At 33.0% G+C, this 18,408-nt stretch overlaps 1 protein-coding gene and 1 long non-coding RNA gene across 2 annotated transcripts; both read left to right on the top strand.

Annotated features, from left to right (window-relative positions):
* The first annotated feature begins 3,433 nt into the window (after positions 1–3,433).
* On the top strand, positions 3,434–11,314 carry LOC108325960 (protein NETWORKED 1D). Its single transcript, XM_017559131.2, has 5 exons — positions 3,434–3,736; positions 4,115–4,193; positions 4,300–4,523; positions 5,251–9,476; positions 9,998–11,314. Exons 3-5 carry the CDS (start codon positions 4,421–4,423, stop codon positions 11,108–11,110), a joined length of 5,442 nt encoding a protein of 1,813 aa, XP_017414620.1. The 5' UTR covers positions 3,434–3,736; positions 4,115–4,193; positions 4,300–4,420; the 3' UTR covers positions 11,111–11,314.
* Positions 11,315–14,125: 2,811 nt separating this feature from the next.
* On the top strand, positions 14,126–15,815 carry LOC128195731 (uncharacterized). Its single transcript, XR_008247533.1, has 3 exons — positions 14,126–14,250; positions 14,410–14,496; positions 15,457–15,815. It is a non-coding gene; the product is annotated as an uncharacterized LOC128195731 (long non-coding RNA).
* Positions 15,816–18,408: the final 2,593 nt, after the last annotated feature.

Below are 18,408 nucleotides of genomic sequence, written 5' to 3'. Positions count from 1 at the left end.
CCTTTTTCCCTCATCAATCTCCTTCATGCCTCAAACGTATTTTATTCATGGCTCAAATGGGCTAAGAAAAAATTTATAGGAACATTTGGACAGGACAAAAAATATTTTTGGAATCCAATTCAAATTTTCCAATACACATTCTCATTCTTACATAAAAACACACGTATATATTAGAAAAATAAAAAAGTTTAGATTTTATAAACTTTTATACCATTTTCAATCATTAAAAACACCATAGTATAATTTTTTATTAAGTTATGACACTAAAAGTCATAATAATATTAGTGTGTTTTTTATTAGTATAGTATTATATTATCAAGTTATGTGTTAGAATGAATTTGAAAAGATGAGTTATAATTTATTTATGAACTAGTTGGTAAAAGGATTCACTTTTTTATGTAATAGTGATTATTAGAGTTTATTAACAGGAAATAATTCTTGGTGGTTAGCTTGGGTTTAAGATTGTTTGGGGAATATAACTGAATATGCATGATGAGTATATAAGGTTAATGTGTGATGATTATATATGGTTGAGATTGTTTATAAATGTTTGATGATGTGTAAAAATAATGGTATTTATATATGACTTGGATAAGGGGTTGAAATCTGATTAGTGTATGAATGCACTATGTTTATGGGCTGAAGTGTCTTGTTTGTTGATAGTTGTTTTGTTAATAGAAACTAAACCTGGCCCAGACACTCAAGGTAAAAATCATATAGAAATTCTGCTTGTGTCTATATAATAATATGTTTTGGTTATTGATGTTAATTTTTGGTGATCAATCTTCACTAAACTTTAATTATGGGCATTTGTTATATATATTATTGTTTGCTTATTATTCTCTTATAAGGTTTGAATTGTTGAATGCTTAGTTCACTCATAGATTTGTTTGTTTGTAGGTATATGATAAAGAAGCATGAAGAGAATGAAGAACAAGAGTGATAATTGTTATTGGAGAACACTTTTTAATTTGTTATGTAGAAGTTTATTTTTAATTTTTAGGACAAACATTTGTTATTTCTTAAGTTTACAAGTTAATTGTATTTCTAATTTTACAATTTATTTCATATAATAATAATTATTTTTGGTTTTATATTATTCTGGTTTAATATTAAACATATTTTATATTAATCATATTAATCAAGTCATTTGAAAAGTAAAAAAATTAAACTATTTTCATTACCGGCGGTTTTTTGATAACCCACGTAAATCCCGACGGTTTATTACAACCTCAGCAATTACCGGCGGTTTTTGTCAAAACCCCGCAAATAGCGGCGGTTACGAACAAAACCGTCGGAAATCTTTGTGACGGTAGTTTTCCCAGTGGTTTTGCCAACCGCGGGAAATGAATTTACCAGGGGTTAAAACCGCCGGTAATGCAGAAAAAAACCCCTGGTAAAATCTTTTATTTTTGTAGTGACAATATCAACATGAACTATGTTCCTTATCATAAGAATACAACATTGAAGATTTTTTTTTTTCAATTTTGTAAAAATATTTGAAATAATATTTGAAACGAAAATACTTATCTATTACTTAAATGAAAAATTGGAAGAATTCAATAGATGTTTTATTAATTTTTAAAATTGACATTAAAATTATAAAAATTGTGTATAGTTTTATTTATTTTTATAATATTATAATTACTTAATAAAAACGCTTGTAATTTTTCAGGAAGATAAATACTACTTACTTATCACCCAATATAAAATCAATAAATTAGTTAGTTGTGTTTATAAGAATAACAATGGTAAAAAAACAGGTGTGAGAAAAATAATTACACAAATGAATCTACATTGTGAATTTTTATAAATAAATATCACTTTTATGAGAAGTTAAATTTAAAATAAAATTACAAATAGAAAACTAATTAAGGTAGAAATTACAATTAAATTTGATAATACCACGATGTACACTAAATTTATTATGTTTTATTATAATAATGATCTTAAAAATATAAAAAGATTAGTGTTTTATCCATGGGATGACAGCCATTAAACTCAAATAAATGCAAGTATCATCATCGAAATCTTTTAATAACATAATAGAGAAAGGTTTTGGAAGGATGTTTTCAGTATAATCTCAACATTGCATCAAATAACGTTTTCACTTTTTATATTTTACAATTTAATTATTATCGTTTCATGACTTTTATCATTTAAACTTTTTATTATCTAAATTTCAAAATTACACACTTTATTATCCGTTAATTTCCAACATAATAATGACATTTCATGAAAAGGATTAAAACAGAAACCAAAGGCATGATAATTAAGAGCATATCCAATACACTTTCTACAAAATCTTAATTACAAATGTTGCCAAAAATATATATTCCTAAAAAAATGTATTTTAGTTTTTCTAACCAAAGTATTAAGTAAACCTAACTTATTATAAGAATCAAGGATAATTGGTGTTTAAGGTGTAGCGAATACACATGTGGAAGGACAAAACGCTGAAATCCGTAGAAATTATCCATAAATAGAAAATGTTAGAGAAGTCATAATCTAGAAAATTAGTTATACCGTAATGGCACAATACCCGGTAAAGGTAGGGCAGTGAAGACCAAATAAAAACTTACCTAATGCGTTGAAACCATTAATTTCATATTTATTAATATTAATCAATCATCTAATGGCCAATCTGTTCTCATCAATGTCTAAAGAAACGCCACCTAGCCACTAACTATTCATACATAGGGTTAAATAATAAACCAATATTTTAGCTTTTAACCGTTGCTAAAACTACAAGAAATTTCCTTTTCATACTCCAATATTTTTAAATTAAGTAAAATATTAAATATAAAAATTACTTATTTATTGATAGCGACAAAATTATGTATGGTAATATATATTTATTGCCAAAAATAAAAATTCTATGTATTAATTGAAGAAGTAGGACTTTGAAAGTAGAAGATTACAAAGTAAATTAATTAAAGTAGATATACTTTTTTGGTATGAATCACAGCACATTATTATAAGTACATATTTGGGATGAAAATTCAAAAATCAGTAAGTAAAATCATTCATTCATGTTAATTGATAGCGTTTGCTCGTTAGATATATTTTTAGATTATCACCTATCGTGAATTATTATCATAAAATTAATAAATATTAAATTTTATAGTAACAAATTTTAATTGGTTAATAATATAACACATTAATAGTATTAAAATAAAATTTAATAGTTAAATTTTTAAAACCTCTTTAATAATGAATATTTAAATGCATAATTAAAACTGTAGAATTTTTTATGCAATTAGATACAACTGCATATAAATAACTTATTTATTTATGAGTTTTAAATTTTTTAATTAATTAATTAATAATATAAGATTTTTAAATTATCAAGGTAAAATACTTGATGGATTTTTTTATTAGTTGTTTTTAGTTTGTTTTGACAATTTGGCATTTCTCTCATCCCAGGAGAGGTCAGAACAGGACAGTATGTCACCAACCCACAAAAGAAAGCTAAAACTGAAAGGCAACACTGCTTAACACCAGCAACCAGCAGGAGAGAGAGAGAGACACAAAGATAGAGAGAGAAACACAAACACATAGACAACATTGTGTGTTGTGTTTGAGCACAAAACACAGAGATCCAACCAATATGGGGTGACACACACAATTTTTAGCAAATAATAATAATAATAACATCTTGCTGAACCAGTTCATCGCCGCCACTGGAAATCAGAATCTAATACATAAAAGTTTCAATCTTTTACCGTCATTTTTGGTGAGTAGCTTGATATCTCAATTATTCGCTTTTTTTATTTTCACTCCTTCAGGGATTGATCTCTTTCCCATGCCTCTTCACAATTCAATTCAATTCTCCTTTTGTATTGATCTTCAGTTTGTTTTTTTCTCTATGTTTTAGCTTTATGTTTAATCATCGGGATTTGATTGATCAGGTAGTTTGGGTTATATGGAGGCCATCTCACGAATGATCATCATAATTCTTGTTCAAATTTGAACACGGATTCATGATAACTCATCTTCTGAAGCTTTGAAATATTTCATTTTCTTGTTAATTTGCCAAATTCTGATATATTTTTAATTATATTTTAGTTTTGGGTCTTCTGTTGTTTTAATTGTATTTTTTATTTTTGATCAGGTAGTTTGTGCTTATTCCGGCATGTCGGGAGGTATTTGTTCATTCGATTTTGGAGGTTGATTGAGTTCGAATTGATCAGGTATTTTGTTCTGTTGCAGATAATTTTTGAAAGGAGAAAAAAGACACGGCTTCGATTTGTCAGTAACTGAACGTCTGTTTTTCTTTGGTTTTGTTTGTTGTTCCAGGGAATACACAGGAAGAAACTGTGTGGACTTCTTTGACTTTGCAGTTGCTTCTTCGAAACTTTGAAGGGTTAAGTTCCTGTAACATCATAAGACAAAGTTCTGCTGTCCTTTTTCTGGAGCAATGGCGACTTTGTCACATGCAAACTCTAGGAGAATGTATTCATGGTGGTGGGACAGCCACATAAGCCCTAAAAACTCAAAATGGCTCCAGGAAAATCTGACAGGTACCTTTTATCTCTCTTCAGCTTTTGGAAGTAAGTATATTAAACATGTTAACTCTTGTTGTTCATGACTTGACACCTTCACTGAGTCACACCATTTATTGATTTGTTATATAAGGAGCAAATATATGTATGTATCTAACATGGAGTGGAAATGAAACCTATTTCCTCTTTCATTTTTGTTTTTGAAAATCTCTTTCATTTCTTTGATATCTTATATATTTGTTGAGATTGTTATGACTAGAAGGCCTTCCAAACTATAGTCCATAGATGTTGTCTATACTAAAAGCTTTATAAAGCACTGGCCAATGAAAGTATATTTCATCTTCGGTAATGTCGTCCACAACAACATAATTGGGTTTAAATCTGTTTTCAGTTTCACTCCAAAATTTACTGGCACTTGTCTGATGCACTCAATTTGAAACTTTATAAGGCATATAAGCATTTTTGTCAGACTGCAAGGGTATATGTATTGTCAAATCATATTTGTCTGTTAATATCTTCTTCAAAATAGTTTTCTTTGTATAGCTATAGATGTTGAAGCATGAAGAGATGTGATTTAGTTTTTTCACACAAAATATTAGTTCTTGTCTCTGGGGACATGTTACATGTTCTGTATATGCTAGTTTACTGACAGGTTTATTTACTTTATTATCAATTGTGTCATTCATTTGGTGCTGCTCTTTTAAGTACATTTGAACTTCATACAAGGATATTTTCTTTTGCACAGATATGGATGCCAAGGTGAAGCAAATGATTAAGCTTATTGAAGAAGATGCAGATTCTTTTGCAAGGAGAGCAGAAATGTATTATAAAAAACGCCCAGAGCTTATGAAAATGGTTGAAGAGTTTTACAGGGCATATCGAGCGTTGGCTGAGAGATACGATCATGCAACTGGAGTTATCCGCCATGCCCATAGGACCATGTCTGAGGCATTTCCAAATCAAGTTCCTATGATGCTGACAGATGATTTACCTACAGTTTCTCCTCCGGAGACAGAGCCACACACTCCAGAAATGCGCCACTCTTCACGTTCCTTTCTTGATCTAGATGAACCACAAAAGGAGGCTTCTGCTCACTTCCATGTTATAAAAAAGAATGGTGGTTATTCTGGCGAACCTGATTCTGCTTTGAACAAAACAGGTTTGAAACAGCTCAATGATCTCTACATCCCTGGAGAACCGGAAAATCTTACACAGTTTGCAGAAAGGAATGCTAGAAGGGGGCTCAATTTTTTCGAGACACAGGAGAGTAGTGAGCTAACCAATGGAAGCAACAATACTAGGTCTCACTTCTCGTCTGAGTCTGAACGTGTGACAAAAGCTGAGACAGAAATTTTGGCCTTGAAGAAAGCCATTGCAAAATTAGAGGATGAAAAGGAAGCTGGCTTGCTTCAGTATCAACAGTGTTTAGAGAAGCTGTCTAATCTCCAGTTAGAATTGTCTGGCGCACAAGAGAATTCTCAAATACTTGATCAGCGAGCAAGTAAAGCTGAAACTGAAATTCAAGCCTTGAAGGAAACCCAAATTAAATTACAGGCTGAAAGTGAAGATAGTCTTCTTCAGTATCAGGAGTGCTTGGAGAAAATAGCAAAGCTAGAGGAAAGTATTTCTTCTGCGCAAACAGAAGCTGGAGAACTTAATGAAAGAGCTAACAGAGCAGAAAATGAAGCTGAATCCCTACAGCAGGACCTTGCTAGAGTAGAAGCTGAAAAGGAAGCTATCATTGTTCAATATAAACATTGCTCGGAGACACTATCAAAATTGGAGGAGAGATTAGAAGAAGCCCAGGAAAATGCAAGAAAGACTAAGGAGCATGCCACTGTAGCTGAAAATGAAATTGGGGCCTTGAAACTACAAGTTACTAAACTTAATGAAGAAAAGGAAGAAGCTGCTCTCCGTTATCAGCAATGCTTGGAGATGATTTCTGGTCTGGAATATAAACTCTCTTGTGCAGAAGAGGAGGTGCGTAGGCTAAATTCCAAGATAGATGATGAGGTTGAAAAATTACAGAGTTCTGAAAAGAAGTGCCTTCTCCTGGAGACATCAAATCACAATCTGCAGTCTGAGTTACAATCTTTGGCGCAACAAATGGGGTCTCAAAGTGAAGAACTTAATGAGAAGCAGAAAGAATTGAGTAGACTATGGGGTTGCATACAGGAGGAGAGATTGCGCTTCATTGAGGCTGAAACCGCTTTCCAAACTCTTCAGCAGTTACATTCTGAATCTCAGGAAGAGCTTAGATCTCTTGCTGCTGAATTTCACAGTAAAGTGGATATACTAGGGAACGTGGAATCACGTAAGCAGGCTTTAGAGGATGAAATACACAGGGTCAGTGAGGAAAACAAAATTCTAAATGATGTCAAAATTTCTTCATCTTTGTCAATAAAAAATCTGCAGGATGAGATTCTGAATTTGAGGGAGACAATAGAGAAACTTGAACAGGAGGTAGAGCTGCGAATTGATGAAAGAAACGCTCTTCAGCAAGAAATTTACTGTCTTAAAGAGGAGCTTAATGATTTGAATAAAAAACATGAAGCCATGATGGAGGAAGTCAGGTCAACTGACTTAGATCCACTGTGCTTTGGACCATCTGTGAAAAAATTGCAAGATGAAAACTTAAAGCTGAAGGAAACATGTGAGTCTGACAAAGGAGAGAAAGAAGCTCTTTTGGTAAAATTAGAAACCATGGAGAAAATTCTGGAGAAAAATACTGTCTTAGAAAATTCCCTTTCAGACTTGAATGCTGAACTGGATAGCGTCAGAGGAAAGGTAAATGTGTTGGAAGAAACATGTCAGTCTCTACTAGTTGAGAAATCCAATCTTGCTGCTGAGAAGGCCACCTTGTTTTCTCAGTTACAATCCACAACTGAAAAGCTGGAGAGGCTCTCAGAAAAGAGCAACCTATTGGAAAATTCATTATTTGATGTGAATGCTGAACTTGAAGGGTTAAGGATGAAGTCCAGGGTGTTAGAAGATACATGCCAGTCACTTGACCACGAGAAGACCAATATCTTTCAAGAGAAAGAAACCTTAGTTTCACAGATGAACATCACTCATCAAACACTGAAAGATCTTGAGAAACTGCACAGTGAATTGGAGTCAAAGCATTTGGAACTGAAAGGAGAAAGAGAGTCTGCACTTCAAAAGGTAGAAGAACTTCTAGTTTCCCTATATTCTGAGAGGGAAGAGCATTCCAGAGTTTTGAAATTGAATGAAGATGAATTGGCTGAGAAGGAATTACAAATTCATATTCTACAAGAAGATACCAATTGCAAGAAAAAGGATTATGAGGAGGAACTGGACAGAACTATACACGCTCAAATTGAAATTTTCATCTTGCAGCAATGTATTGACGATCTGGAAAAAAAGAACTTCTCCATTCTGGTTGAGTGTCAGAGACTATTGGAGGCTTCCAAAATGTCAGACAGGATGATATCTAAATTGGAGACTGAGAATGTTGAAAAGCAGGTTGATGTGAGTTCTCTGTCTGAGAAAATTAAAATACTAAGGGTTGGGTTGATTCAGGTGTTGAAGACTCTTGACCATAACAGTGGGCATTTCTGTGAAGATATGCTTGAAGAAGACCAAATGCTTTTGAACAAGATATATGAAAAACTTCAGGACAGGCAGAAATCTTTTGACACAATTTTCAATGAAGGCCAAAAAATGGCCTTTGAGAATTCAATTCTGATTACATTCCTTGAGCAGTTGAAACTAAAGGTAGAAAATCTTGTGACACAAAGAGATGACCTTGATGAGCAGTTCAGTATCCAGTCTCAGCAGTTCTTGGCATTGCAAATAGAGGTTCAAGAGATACTGGAGAAGAACCAAGAGTTGAAGTTGACAATAAGCAAAGGAGAAGATAGAATGGAAGTAATGACAGCTGAAATAGGCAACCTAGAGAAGAAGCTGTCAGACATGGAAAAAAATCACAACAATTTACAGGAGGATAGTCACAAAATATTGGAAGAGAAGAAGTCCTTGATGAGAAGTTTTCTAGATCTGGGTGAAGTGAAAAGTAACTTGGAAGAAGAAATATGTTTCATGATCCATGAGACAATAGCTCAGTCTAATATTTCCCTGATTTATGAGAATATTATCTTTGAAAAACTCCTGGAACTCAAAGAGCTAGGTGAGGATCTTGATAAACATTGTTCAGCAAATAATGACCTCAAGGAGAGATTAAAAGTTATGGTGGGAAAGTTAGAGAATGCAGAAATGGATAATTCACATCTTAAAGAGTCATTTATAAAGTCAAATGTTGAACTGCATTTAGTTCAATCTATCAATGATGAATTAAGTTGTCAGATTAGGGATGAAAGGGAAATGTTGAATCTAAAGGAAAATGAGCTTTTGGAAGCAGCTGAGATGTTTCATGTTTTACATGCTGAGAAAAAAGAATTTCAAAGAATGGTGGAAGATCTGAAGATTAAGTATGATGAAGCAAGGGTGATGCTCGAAGAACAGGCTAATCAAATTTTGAAATTGTCCTCAGACAAGGACCGTCAAGATGAAGAGATAATTTGCCTGTGCAAAGTGAACCAGAAGTTGGAGTCTGAAATAGGGCACCTACGTCAAGAGCTTGGAGAAACTAAACTGAGGGAAAATAAGCTAAGTTATGAAGTACTTAAGGGAAGAAATGAGATTGAACAATGGGAAACTCAGGCTTCAACACTCTTTGCTGAGCTGCAGATTTCTGCCGTGAATGGAACATTATTTGAAGGAAAAGTCTCTGAGCTAGCGGATGCTTGTGAGAATCTTGAACACAGAAACTACTCCAAAGACATGGAAAGCGAACATCTGAAAGAAAGAGTTAGCAAGCTGGAAATTGAAAATGGAAGACTATCTGGTCAATTAGCTGCTTATGTCCCTGCTGTCAGTGCTTTGAATGATAGTATAACAGCTCTGGAGATGCAGACTCTTTCACATGAAAAACCTGATGAAGAAACAAAGGTATTAAAATATCATTTTAGTATTTGGTGGAAACATTATTATAGCTTGTCTGGGTGATTCCCTTGGGCCATAATTTGACAGTTTTGGGGTGGGTTAGATACTCATTCTTGTTTCACTCATGAGCTTTGAGGCACTTTAGTGAACTGTTGAGCTAAATTCCAAATTTCAACCAAACTATGAAGTGTCGTTTTCTTTACTTTGGAAGCTCAAATATGACTTCGTAAAGCCTTTTGTCTCGTGAAATTGGGTAGAATGGCATCTGGTTTTGCAACTACTTTTTAAATCTATTAATTAAAATAAACTAGTCTTTTTCTCCATGAATTCGTCATGCAATAATTTGCTTTACAGTATTCAATGCTAGAGAACTTTGAAAAAAGATAAGCGTTTTTTATGTCAGTGCCATATCATTGCTTTTGCTTGGTGATCGCGTAATCATGTGAAATGAATTTCTTGTCAACTTGGAACGAACTATTATTGCATTTATTTTATTGATATAATTTGATTATAATCATCATTTTCAGGTTAAAGTATTGGTGGGTAATGAATTCACTGAAGATGGTCAACAAACAGACGAAGATAAGACTGTTATTGCACCAGATGCACTCCCTGGCTTCCATGACATGCAGAGAAGGATCAATGCTATTGCAGTAGTAGTAAAGCAGTTAAATGAAAGTTTCAAACTCAAGAATGAAACTAGAGAGATTCAAGAGTTAAAATCTGGAATTACCCAAGCAAGCAAGCATGTTACTCAAGACCAAGGAAAGTCCTCGGTTACAGAGATCGAAGTTTTGCCTAAAGACATCATGCTAGATCAAATATCTGAATGTTCATCGTATGGGATAAGTAGGAGGAGAGAAATTCTTGAGGCTGATGATCAAATGCTTGAGTTGTGGGAAACAGAAGATAAGGATGGCAGTATCGGAAAGCAAATCGAAAAGACACAAAGGATGGCTTCTGAAGCTGCAGGCAATCAACAAAGAGGAACAACGAAGGAACCCAAAAATAAATATCCTTCAAAAGACTTCTTGGTGGAAAAAGAGTTGAGTGTGGACAAGTTAGAGATCTCAAGAAGATTGACAGTGCAACGGGATGAAGGGAACCAATCGAAGATTTTAGAGAGACTCGATTCTGATGCACAGAAGTTGACAAACCTTCAAATCACTGTACAAGATTTGATGAAGAAGGTAGAGGTTAATGAGAAGAACACAAAAGGAAAAGGTGTTGAGTTTGATGAAGTAAAAGGGCAACTTGAAGCATCCCAGGAGACCATCACAAAGTTGTTTGACACCAACAAGAAGTTGATGAAGAATGTGGAAGAGGGTACCTTGTCATCTGCCGGGAAGAGTGCAGGAGAGTCAGAGGAAAGTGGAAGTGTCAGCAGAAGGAGAGTCTCAGACCAGGCAAGGAGAGAATCAGAAAAGATAGGACAACTGCATTTTGAGGTGCAGAGGTTGCAGTTTCTACTGCTGAAACTTGGTGATGGAAAAGAAAGCAAAGAGAAAACGAAAACCAGTGATCGAAGTCCAAGAGTGCTTTTGCGAGATTATCTCTATGGTGGGACGAGAAGCAACAACCAAAAGAAGAAAAAGCTACCATTTTGTTCATGTATGCGACCTCCCACCAAGGGAGATTGATTGATACCATATAGTTTTAAGTGAGACGTTAGCTTTCTTGTTTGTAAAATTTTCTCTCTAAAGATGCATTGAGACCCTCTTACATATTTTGATCATTGTACATGTTGTGCCTCATTTACTCATAAGAAGAGGCAAAGGCTAGGACGGAATTTTCACAATTTTTTCTCTGTAATATGAAATTATGAATAATCACCTTTTTTTCTACCTGGTTTAGATGACAAATGAGTGTTTATTGTTGTACCCATTTCCGTGTCTAACATTGTGGTGCAGGAGTCTATTATTCCTTCATAGAACTAGGCTTACCAATTTGCTTTCATTGATTTCCTCCATCTCCATCCAGAGCTTTTAGTGTTACACGCATCACATATCCTTCTGGTCATAAAGATTAAATTAAACTTTCCATTAAATACTTTAGAAGAAGAAAAAATAAACATTTTTTTAATAAGCAATAATTAGCTTATTTATATGTTAGCAATCAAATTTTAATTTTTTATTAGAAATAAATTCATTAATTTTCTTCCTTTTTCTTCTAGAAATGTTTATGAACAAGATTTTCGTGAATTGCACCGAATAATCAGTTTTCTCTCCCACAATGGAGCAAAAATCTGAATGCAATCTATTAGTAAAACTTGTTTGTAATGATTTAAGGTATAGTCAGTCTTCAATTCTCATGTTCTAACTAAGGATAAGACTCGTGCATCTTTCATTTTCATGTGCTTCTAAAACTTCTCATGTCCACTAGTACAAAAACACTGTATAATATCGGTGTTTTTCAGCTTTTCATGTTGAATTCGAGGTCGACGTTAATCAATTTTTTTAATTAATTGTGATCTTTTTTACAACTCTATGAGACCTGAAAAGCAGAAAAATAACAAATTTCAGTTTTTTGTATTTTATAAAGTATGAACTATGAACCTGTAATGTAGTATCAACAACAAACAACAATAACAAACAACAAACAAGTTCAACCAAACAATAACAAACAAATTAAAAAAAACAACAAACAAGTTCAACAAATAAGTTCTTCAAAACGAAAACGAAAACTTACTTTCAAAAGGTGGATTCGTCGGAATAAAGTGTTGCCATAAGTGAGAGAGAAAACAGAACGCGCCTATGAAGGACAAGAATCACTAGTGCAAAATAGACTTTTTATAGCTTCTGTTTATACTTGTTGAAATTTATCAGGTATAGAAAATGATGCGGTGGCAAAATGGTAAATAAGGGAAACTTTTTTACACCGGTTACACTAAGAAAAGGTATAAAATATAAATGATAAATAATTCTACACCGGTTACACTCAGAACAGGTATAAAAAATCATTTTTTACACCGATTATACTAAAAATCGGTATGGATTCTGCCCAACATCATTTCTCACTTTCGTTTCTTACTTTTGTTTCTCACTTTTGTTTCACACTTTCGTTTTTCACATTCGTTTCTCACTTTCTCTGCCCGTCTTCTCTCTCTTTTTCTCCTTTCCTTCACGTTTTTTCTTAGTTCTCTCTGGCGCGTCTTCTTCTCCTTTGCATTGAAGGCAGAGTTCCTATTGTCAAAACCCTCGTGCTCTTGGTCGCGACTCCTCTGGAAGGGTTAGATCCTCTCTTTTGCTATGTTTGGGCGATTAGGGTTCCGCGACAACACAAGAATGAAGAAGGTGCATGATTAATATGATACTATGTTGGTGATTGTGCCGGATTAAGAGGATGAAATGTGTTTTGGAAGGGTCTTTCATCGAAACTCAGTACCGAAGCTCATCTCTTAACTCACTTTTACATTGTGTGGAGGGCCTGGAGCCCAACGGGTTCATTGTGGTTAGCTTGTTATCTGCACGTAGGGTCCATGTGTACTTGTATAAATCAACAGTGATAATAAAATAAATGATGATATTCCAGTTTCCGGTCTTTAATTCTTGCTTATTTTTCCTTTTATCGACATCTTCAATTGTTGTTTAGTTGGGAATTTTAAATGTTACTTGTGCTTTACACTCGTAATAATTTTTGTTGTAATTTGGAAGTTATGTTATTACTTGGAGTGGGATATTTATCTTATCTGTATTTTCTCTATTTCTGACTTCACATTGACAAAATCATGTTCTTTGTAGTATACATTATTTGGAATATTCGTATTACTCTTACATTTGGCCCAAGAAATGTATTTGGATAACAAGGATGAAGTTTCTTTTACACTTGAGATGCTTAGTAGATTGGTGTCCTTTAATACTGTAAGTTTACGAAGTTTAATTAACCATTTTTTTTTCAATTTGGTTCTTTATAAGGACACCGCCACTGCATGATAATTTTTGCAAATCCAACAAAGTATAATTATGCCAAAAAATTTGCTCACAACAAAGTATCACACACATATTAGTTCACACATTATATCAGATTTTTTTTAATTGACTTTAACCTATTCACAACCTTTTCATTTAATTAGGTGCCTCCCTCTATTCAATTCTTTAGCAAATATAGAAGAACCATTTACAATACAATATGCAATATGTAATTCCTAGTTCAGTCAACACTACCAACCATTTAATTTGACTATCAATATTTCTTTACCAGTAAGATGGTTACAGAGATCTTTCTTTATATTTTTTCACACACAAACAAGTATTTATAGCAAAGTTTGGATGGAAAACTAGCCAAATTTTTTGTATCCTTTAGATCTTTTCACATATAAACATGCATAGGTAACCCTGGTTTTGTTTTCTTTATATGTCTCAGTTACAAGTCAGCGACATAATTATTGACTCTGGTATGCAAAATAATGAGCAGTAAACATAGAGAATGAGATGTTACCATTAAGTTCTAAAGCATATATTAGATGTGTTAGATGATAAGAAAATAAACCCAAATCATATGAAGGTGCTTTAGTTTTTGTATCAGATATAACTTTATATGCATTATTAACTAATTAAATCATCGAAGTCTATTTTCCCTGGTAAAAGTTTAATATCTTTGCTGGACAGAAGCATGGTGACTCATTTTAGTTTCCTTGTGTTACATTTCAGGAGCTTGAACATTATATTTGCCAAGACTGTTGGAACCAGAATCAGAGCCATTAAAGGAAGCAATTGCTTCTACATTCTACATGCACCACCCTATCTTGGACATGGTCTTCACTATTTTAATTGATATTGCCGTAATGATCCCTACCCTCACTACTTATGCTTTCACACTCAAAATTAAGATAATATCATATGTTTAAGGTTCATTTCCTGATTAATTTCCATACTTTAACTATTGAATGTATTTGGTGACTTTATGCACCATTCTCATGGTATCACAATCTTTCTTTCAGGAAGTCTTTCAAAGTATCACAATCTTTCTTTCACCAAAAAAATATAATGATCCTTCTATCAGAAGAGCCATAACAAACACCATCCAAGTCAGATTCTTCTAACAGTTCTCAAATCTTTCTTACTGAAACAACAATTATCGTCTACACAACCACTTAGTTGAATTTTTCTTTGCATTGAACTATGTTAAAAAATCACAAAAGCACACAACTAACTCAAGCCATTGATTTTATTTTACAACCACTCTTCCTATGCAGTTATTTTACTTCAATACAATATATCAAAATCTCTGTCCACGTAATTTTATTCACAAACCAGATACAAACTAGGAAGTGAAGCCCGTAAGCATGAGTTGGAAAATATTTTTTTAAAAAGAAAATCAACTTTGAATTGACATAGACAGGTATTCCACACCCTTTATTTTATTTTCTTTCTTCACTCGTCATCCATGACTCTTATAAAATCAGTACTGCAATTTAATGAGATGTATTTATTTTATTTTCTTTTTTGTATCTGTTGCATTCCAAGTGTCAACCAATGCTCTGGAAAAGGAAGCATTTCATGACCTCTTTTCCTAATTGTTAAGTTTTGCTACAACCAATTAAAGGGGCAATCACTCTATTTTCCCTTTTATATCCTTATTGAAAATTTATTTTCAAACGTTTTATCCCTTGTTAATTACTATACTTCTAAAACTTTATCATTAAATAACCATTAACAAGTTCTCAATTCTGGAATTTCAGGAAAAGAGCTTTCCAAATCAGGGATAATAATAATAATCAACTTGCAGGACAAACATATATTGTCAATTTACATTTTTTTTTAATTTTCCCCTTTGATAAGAAAAAAACCCCATTTGACTGAATTTTCAATGGATCATTAACTTGTACAATTAGTTAAGTTTTAACACGGAGGAAAAAATAATTCTAATGTATAAAATATCATAACAACGAAGGCTTGACAGTGAATAAATTTCTAGAGGTTAAAATATTATAAAATGTGAATTAATTAAATTAAATAAGAACAAGATTCATTTATTTTACTTGCAGTATTTGCTGTCAAGAAGCAAAGTCCTTAGTAACAACCACATGACCAATAATCATGTACCATGAGTAAGAATTGATTTGTACATGCAATTTGTTGTGATATGCATCCCTTCTTCAATGAACAAGAACTAATGGACCAAAAATGCTAAAAAATTAATAATTAAATTAACATATATGAAAAAACTAAAGTAAAAAAATAAAACGCAGTACAAAAAGTCCTCTATTTGATTAGTTGATGTGTAACAAAATCATCAAATTGATGATACAAGTACATTAAGATAAGACAAATAATCTTTCGAACACTTCAGCTACGTGTTCCTTTTGTTTGGAACATTTTGTGTGATTATAATAGGAGTTTTGCATTCTTAAGCAATAGTTTTCATTTAGTTCATCTTTAGTTAATGTTAATAACATCCCGTGATCTTTGTTGGCAAATTTGTACTTCCACTGTTTGAGTATTGTGATTTAGTTAAAGCATAATTAATAATATTTCTTACTTTAACATTTTGTTGAAAAACGTTATATTCTTTTTAAGTGTACTTTTGGATCTGGCTTAGTTATGCAAAGATGAATGTTCCAGACAATAATGGAAGATTCTATTGCCCATGTGTTAATTGTTTGAATGAACAAAAACTACCAGCTGAAGTTATTCGAGAGCATGTTCTATGTGATGGATTCCTAAAGAACTACACAATGTGGACATGTCATGGTGAATTAATAGACATGCCAAGTGTAAGTGACTCTCAGGTAGAAGCAGAACAAGTTGATTTAGAGATGGATGATCGGTTAGAGGACATGATACACGATGTCGGACTTGATTCCTTCCAACGTGCTCATCTGTATGACAACTTGTGCACTGATGTAGAAAAACCTTTATATCCAGAATGCACTGGCTAACAACTTCTACCAGTGGCTATTCGAGAAGTATTTCCTAAGAATGTTAGATACACATTAACAAGATTGTGCTTTTTTTTCAATGCAATATGTAGTAAAGTTATCGAAATTGAGAAGTTTGATCAATTAGAAAATGAGGTTGTGGTCATATTGTGTCAGTTGGAGATGTATTTTCCTCCATCATTCTTTGATATTATGGTGCACTTGATTATTCATCTAGTAAGAGAAGTTAGAATTTGTGGTCCAATATTCTTACAATGGATGTACCCTATTGAGCGATACATGAAGATATTAAAAGGCTATGTAAAGAACCAATATTGTCCTGAAGCATCAATCGTTGAATGATATATTGCTGAGGAAGTATCGAGTTTTGTACAGACTATTTATCATATGTTGAAGCTATAGGGGAACCTAGGTCTCGTTACCATGGAAGAAGAGGTGTCGGTAAGGGTACTAGAAGTGCAAAAGTTGTCACCCTAAATAATGCTGAAATTCTACGAGCACATATGTATATATTGAATAACACTGAAGAAATCATCCCCTACTTAAGTGCTCATAAAGATAAAGTTAAGAGAAATAATCCACAAATGTCTCAAAAGTGAGTCATTAATGAGCACAACATAACCTTTGTAAAGTGGTTCAAACAACAAGTTCAAGTTGACTGATAGAACTTCTGATACATTACAGTTGATATGATGAGGGTGGTGATTGTAGACGTATGAGATGCTACAACTCGAGTCCCTATGCCCACTCAGGAGGTTCAGACAGTGGGACAGGCCCCTGGAAATTTTATCCTTTGGCCCGTTAGATTATCAAGAGCAATTGTAAAGAAGGTAATTATTTTAATTATGCACTTTGTTGTTTTTATTGGTAATACTAATCTTTTGTAAGTTTTTAAATAAGTATACCAGGTTGAAGCACAAGGGTAGGAAGATATGAATGAATCACTTCAACAACCGCCACAACAAACAATTCTACAACAACTTGGTATGTTGGCAATAAAGATCTTCCTTTCTCCTATAGAGTTGCAAATGCCTCTTGAAGTCACAAACAGGACATCTTCGCTCTCTTTCTTCATATGTCAGAGGGATATTTTTGAAATTCTCTCTGGCATTGATATGTTATGTTTATCAGTACTACAACTTTGGTTGTTGTACGTAAATTTCTACATTTATGAAGTTTAGATATATTCAATATTTTATTCTAACATTATCCATTTTCAATGTTTAAGGTATTTACATCGGTTGAGTATTGAAAGGAAGAATGATCACATTTTTGGTTTTATTGACCCTGTTGCCATTCAAGGAGTTGAGAGTAAAGGTGAAGAGGTCCAAAAGTACCTCTTAGAGGCTTTTGTAAATGGAAAAAAACAAGTATACTTAGCACCTTATTTGCAACAGTAAGTATATAATTTTTATTAATAAAATTCTATTTATGTAAATGTTATTTAACACTATTATTGTTTGAATCTGTAGGGGTCACTGACAATTGTTACTAATTCTTCCTCAACAGTTTCTTGTAGTTCTCTTTTGTTCATTGCACAAAAAACCTCGCACTTTGCCAATTAAAAGTACACTAATATCGTAAGTTTTTTAATAATTTACTTGTTGTGTACACATAACTGATTTTAGTAAGTTCCTTAGGACTCATTTCAATGTACATTTAACTTTATAAAGTTGTTGAGACATATTCAAGGTTGCAGGGAACACATATCGTCTCTAGAAAGAAGTTGTAGTTCATTGCACCAACTGTAAGTAATTAATCTTTCAAACTATAAATACAATTATAAATTTTATGATACTTTATAAATTTAACTTGTAGTGCTCACGTCAACCGGAAAGCTTTGAGTGCGGATATTATGTCATGAGGCACATGCAAAAAATTATATCCGCAAATGTTGTTGACTCATGGAATCTGGTAACGTGAACATTTTATAACTAAGATCTTAAGTCATTAATATTATAACTTGACTCAAACTATTCATTTTGTAGATATTTGATGACACGTCTCTAATGGAGCAACATATCATAAAGGATGTTCGGGAGCAGTGAGCTGCATTTT

This window comes from Vigna angularis, chromosome 3 (genome assembly GCF_016808095.1).
Source record: "Vigna angularis cultivar LongXiaoDou No.4 chromosome 3, ASM1680809v1, whole genome shotgun sequence".
In the NCBI taxonomy this organism is placed as follows: domain Eukaryota; kingdom Viridiplantae; phylum Streptophyta; class Magnoliopsida; order Fabales; family Fabaceae; genus Vigna; species Vigna angularis.
This window is presented reverse-complemented; position numbering and strand designations above follow the sequence as displayed.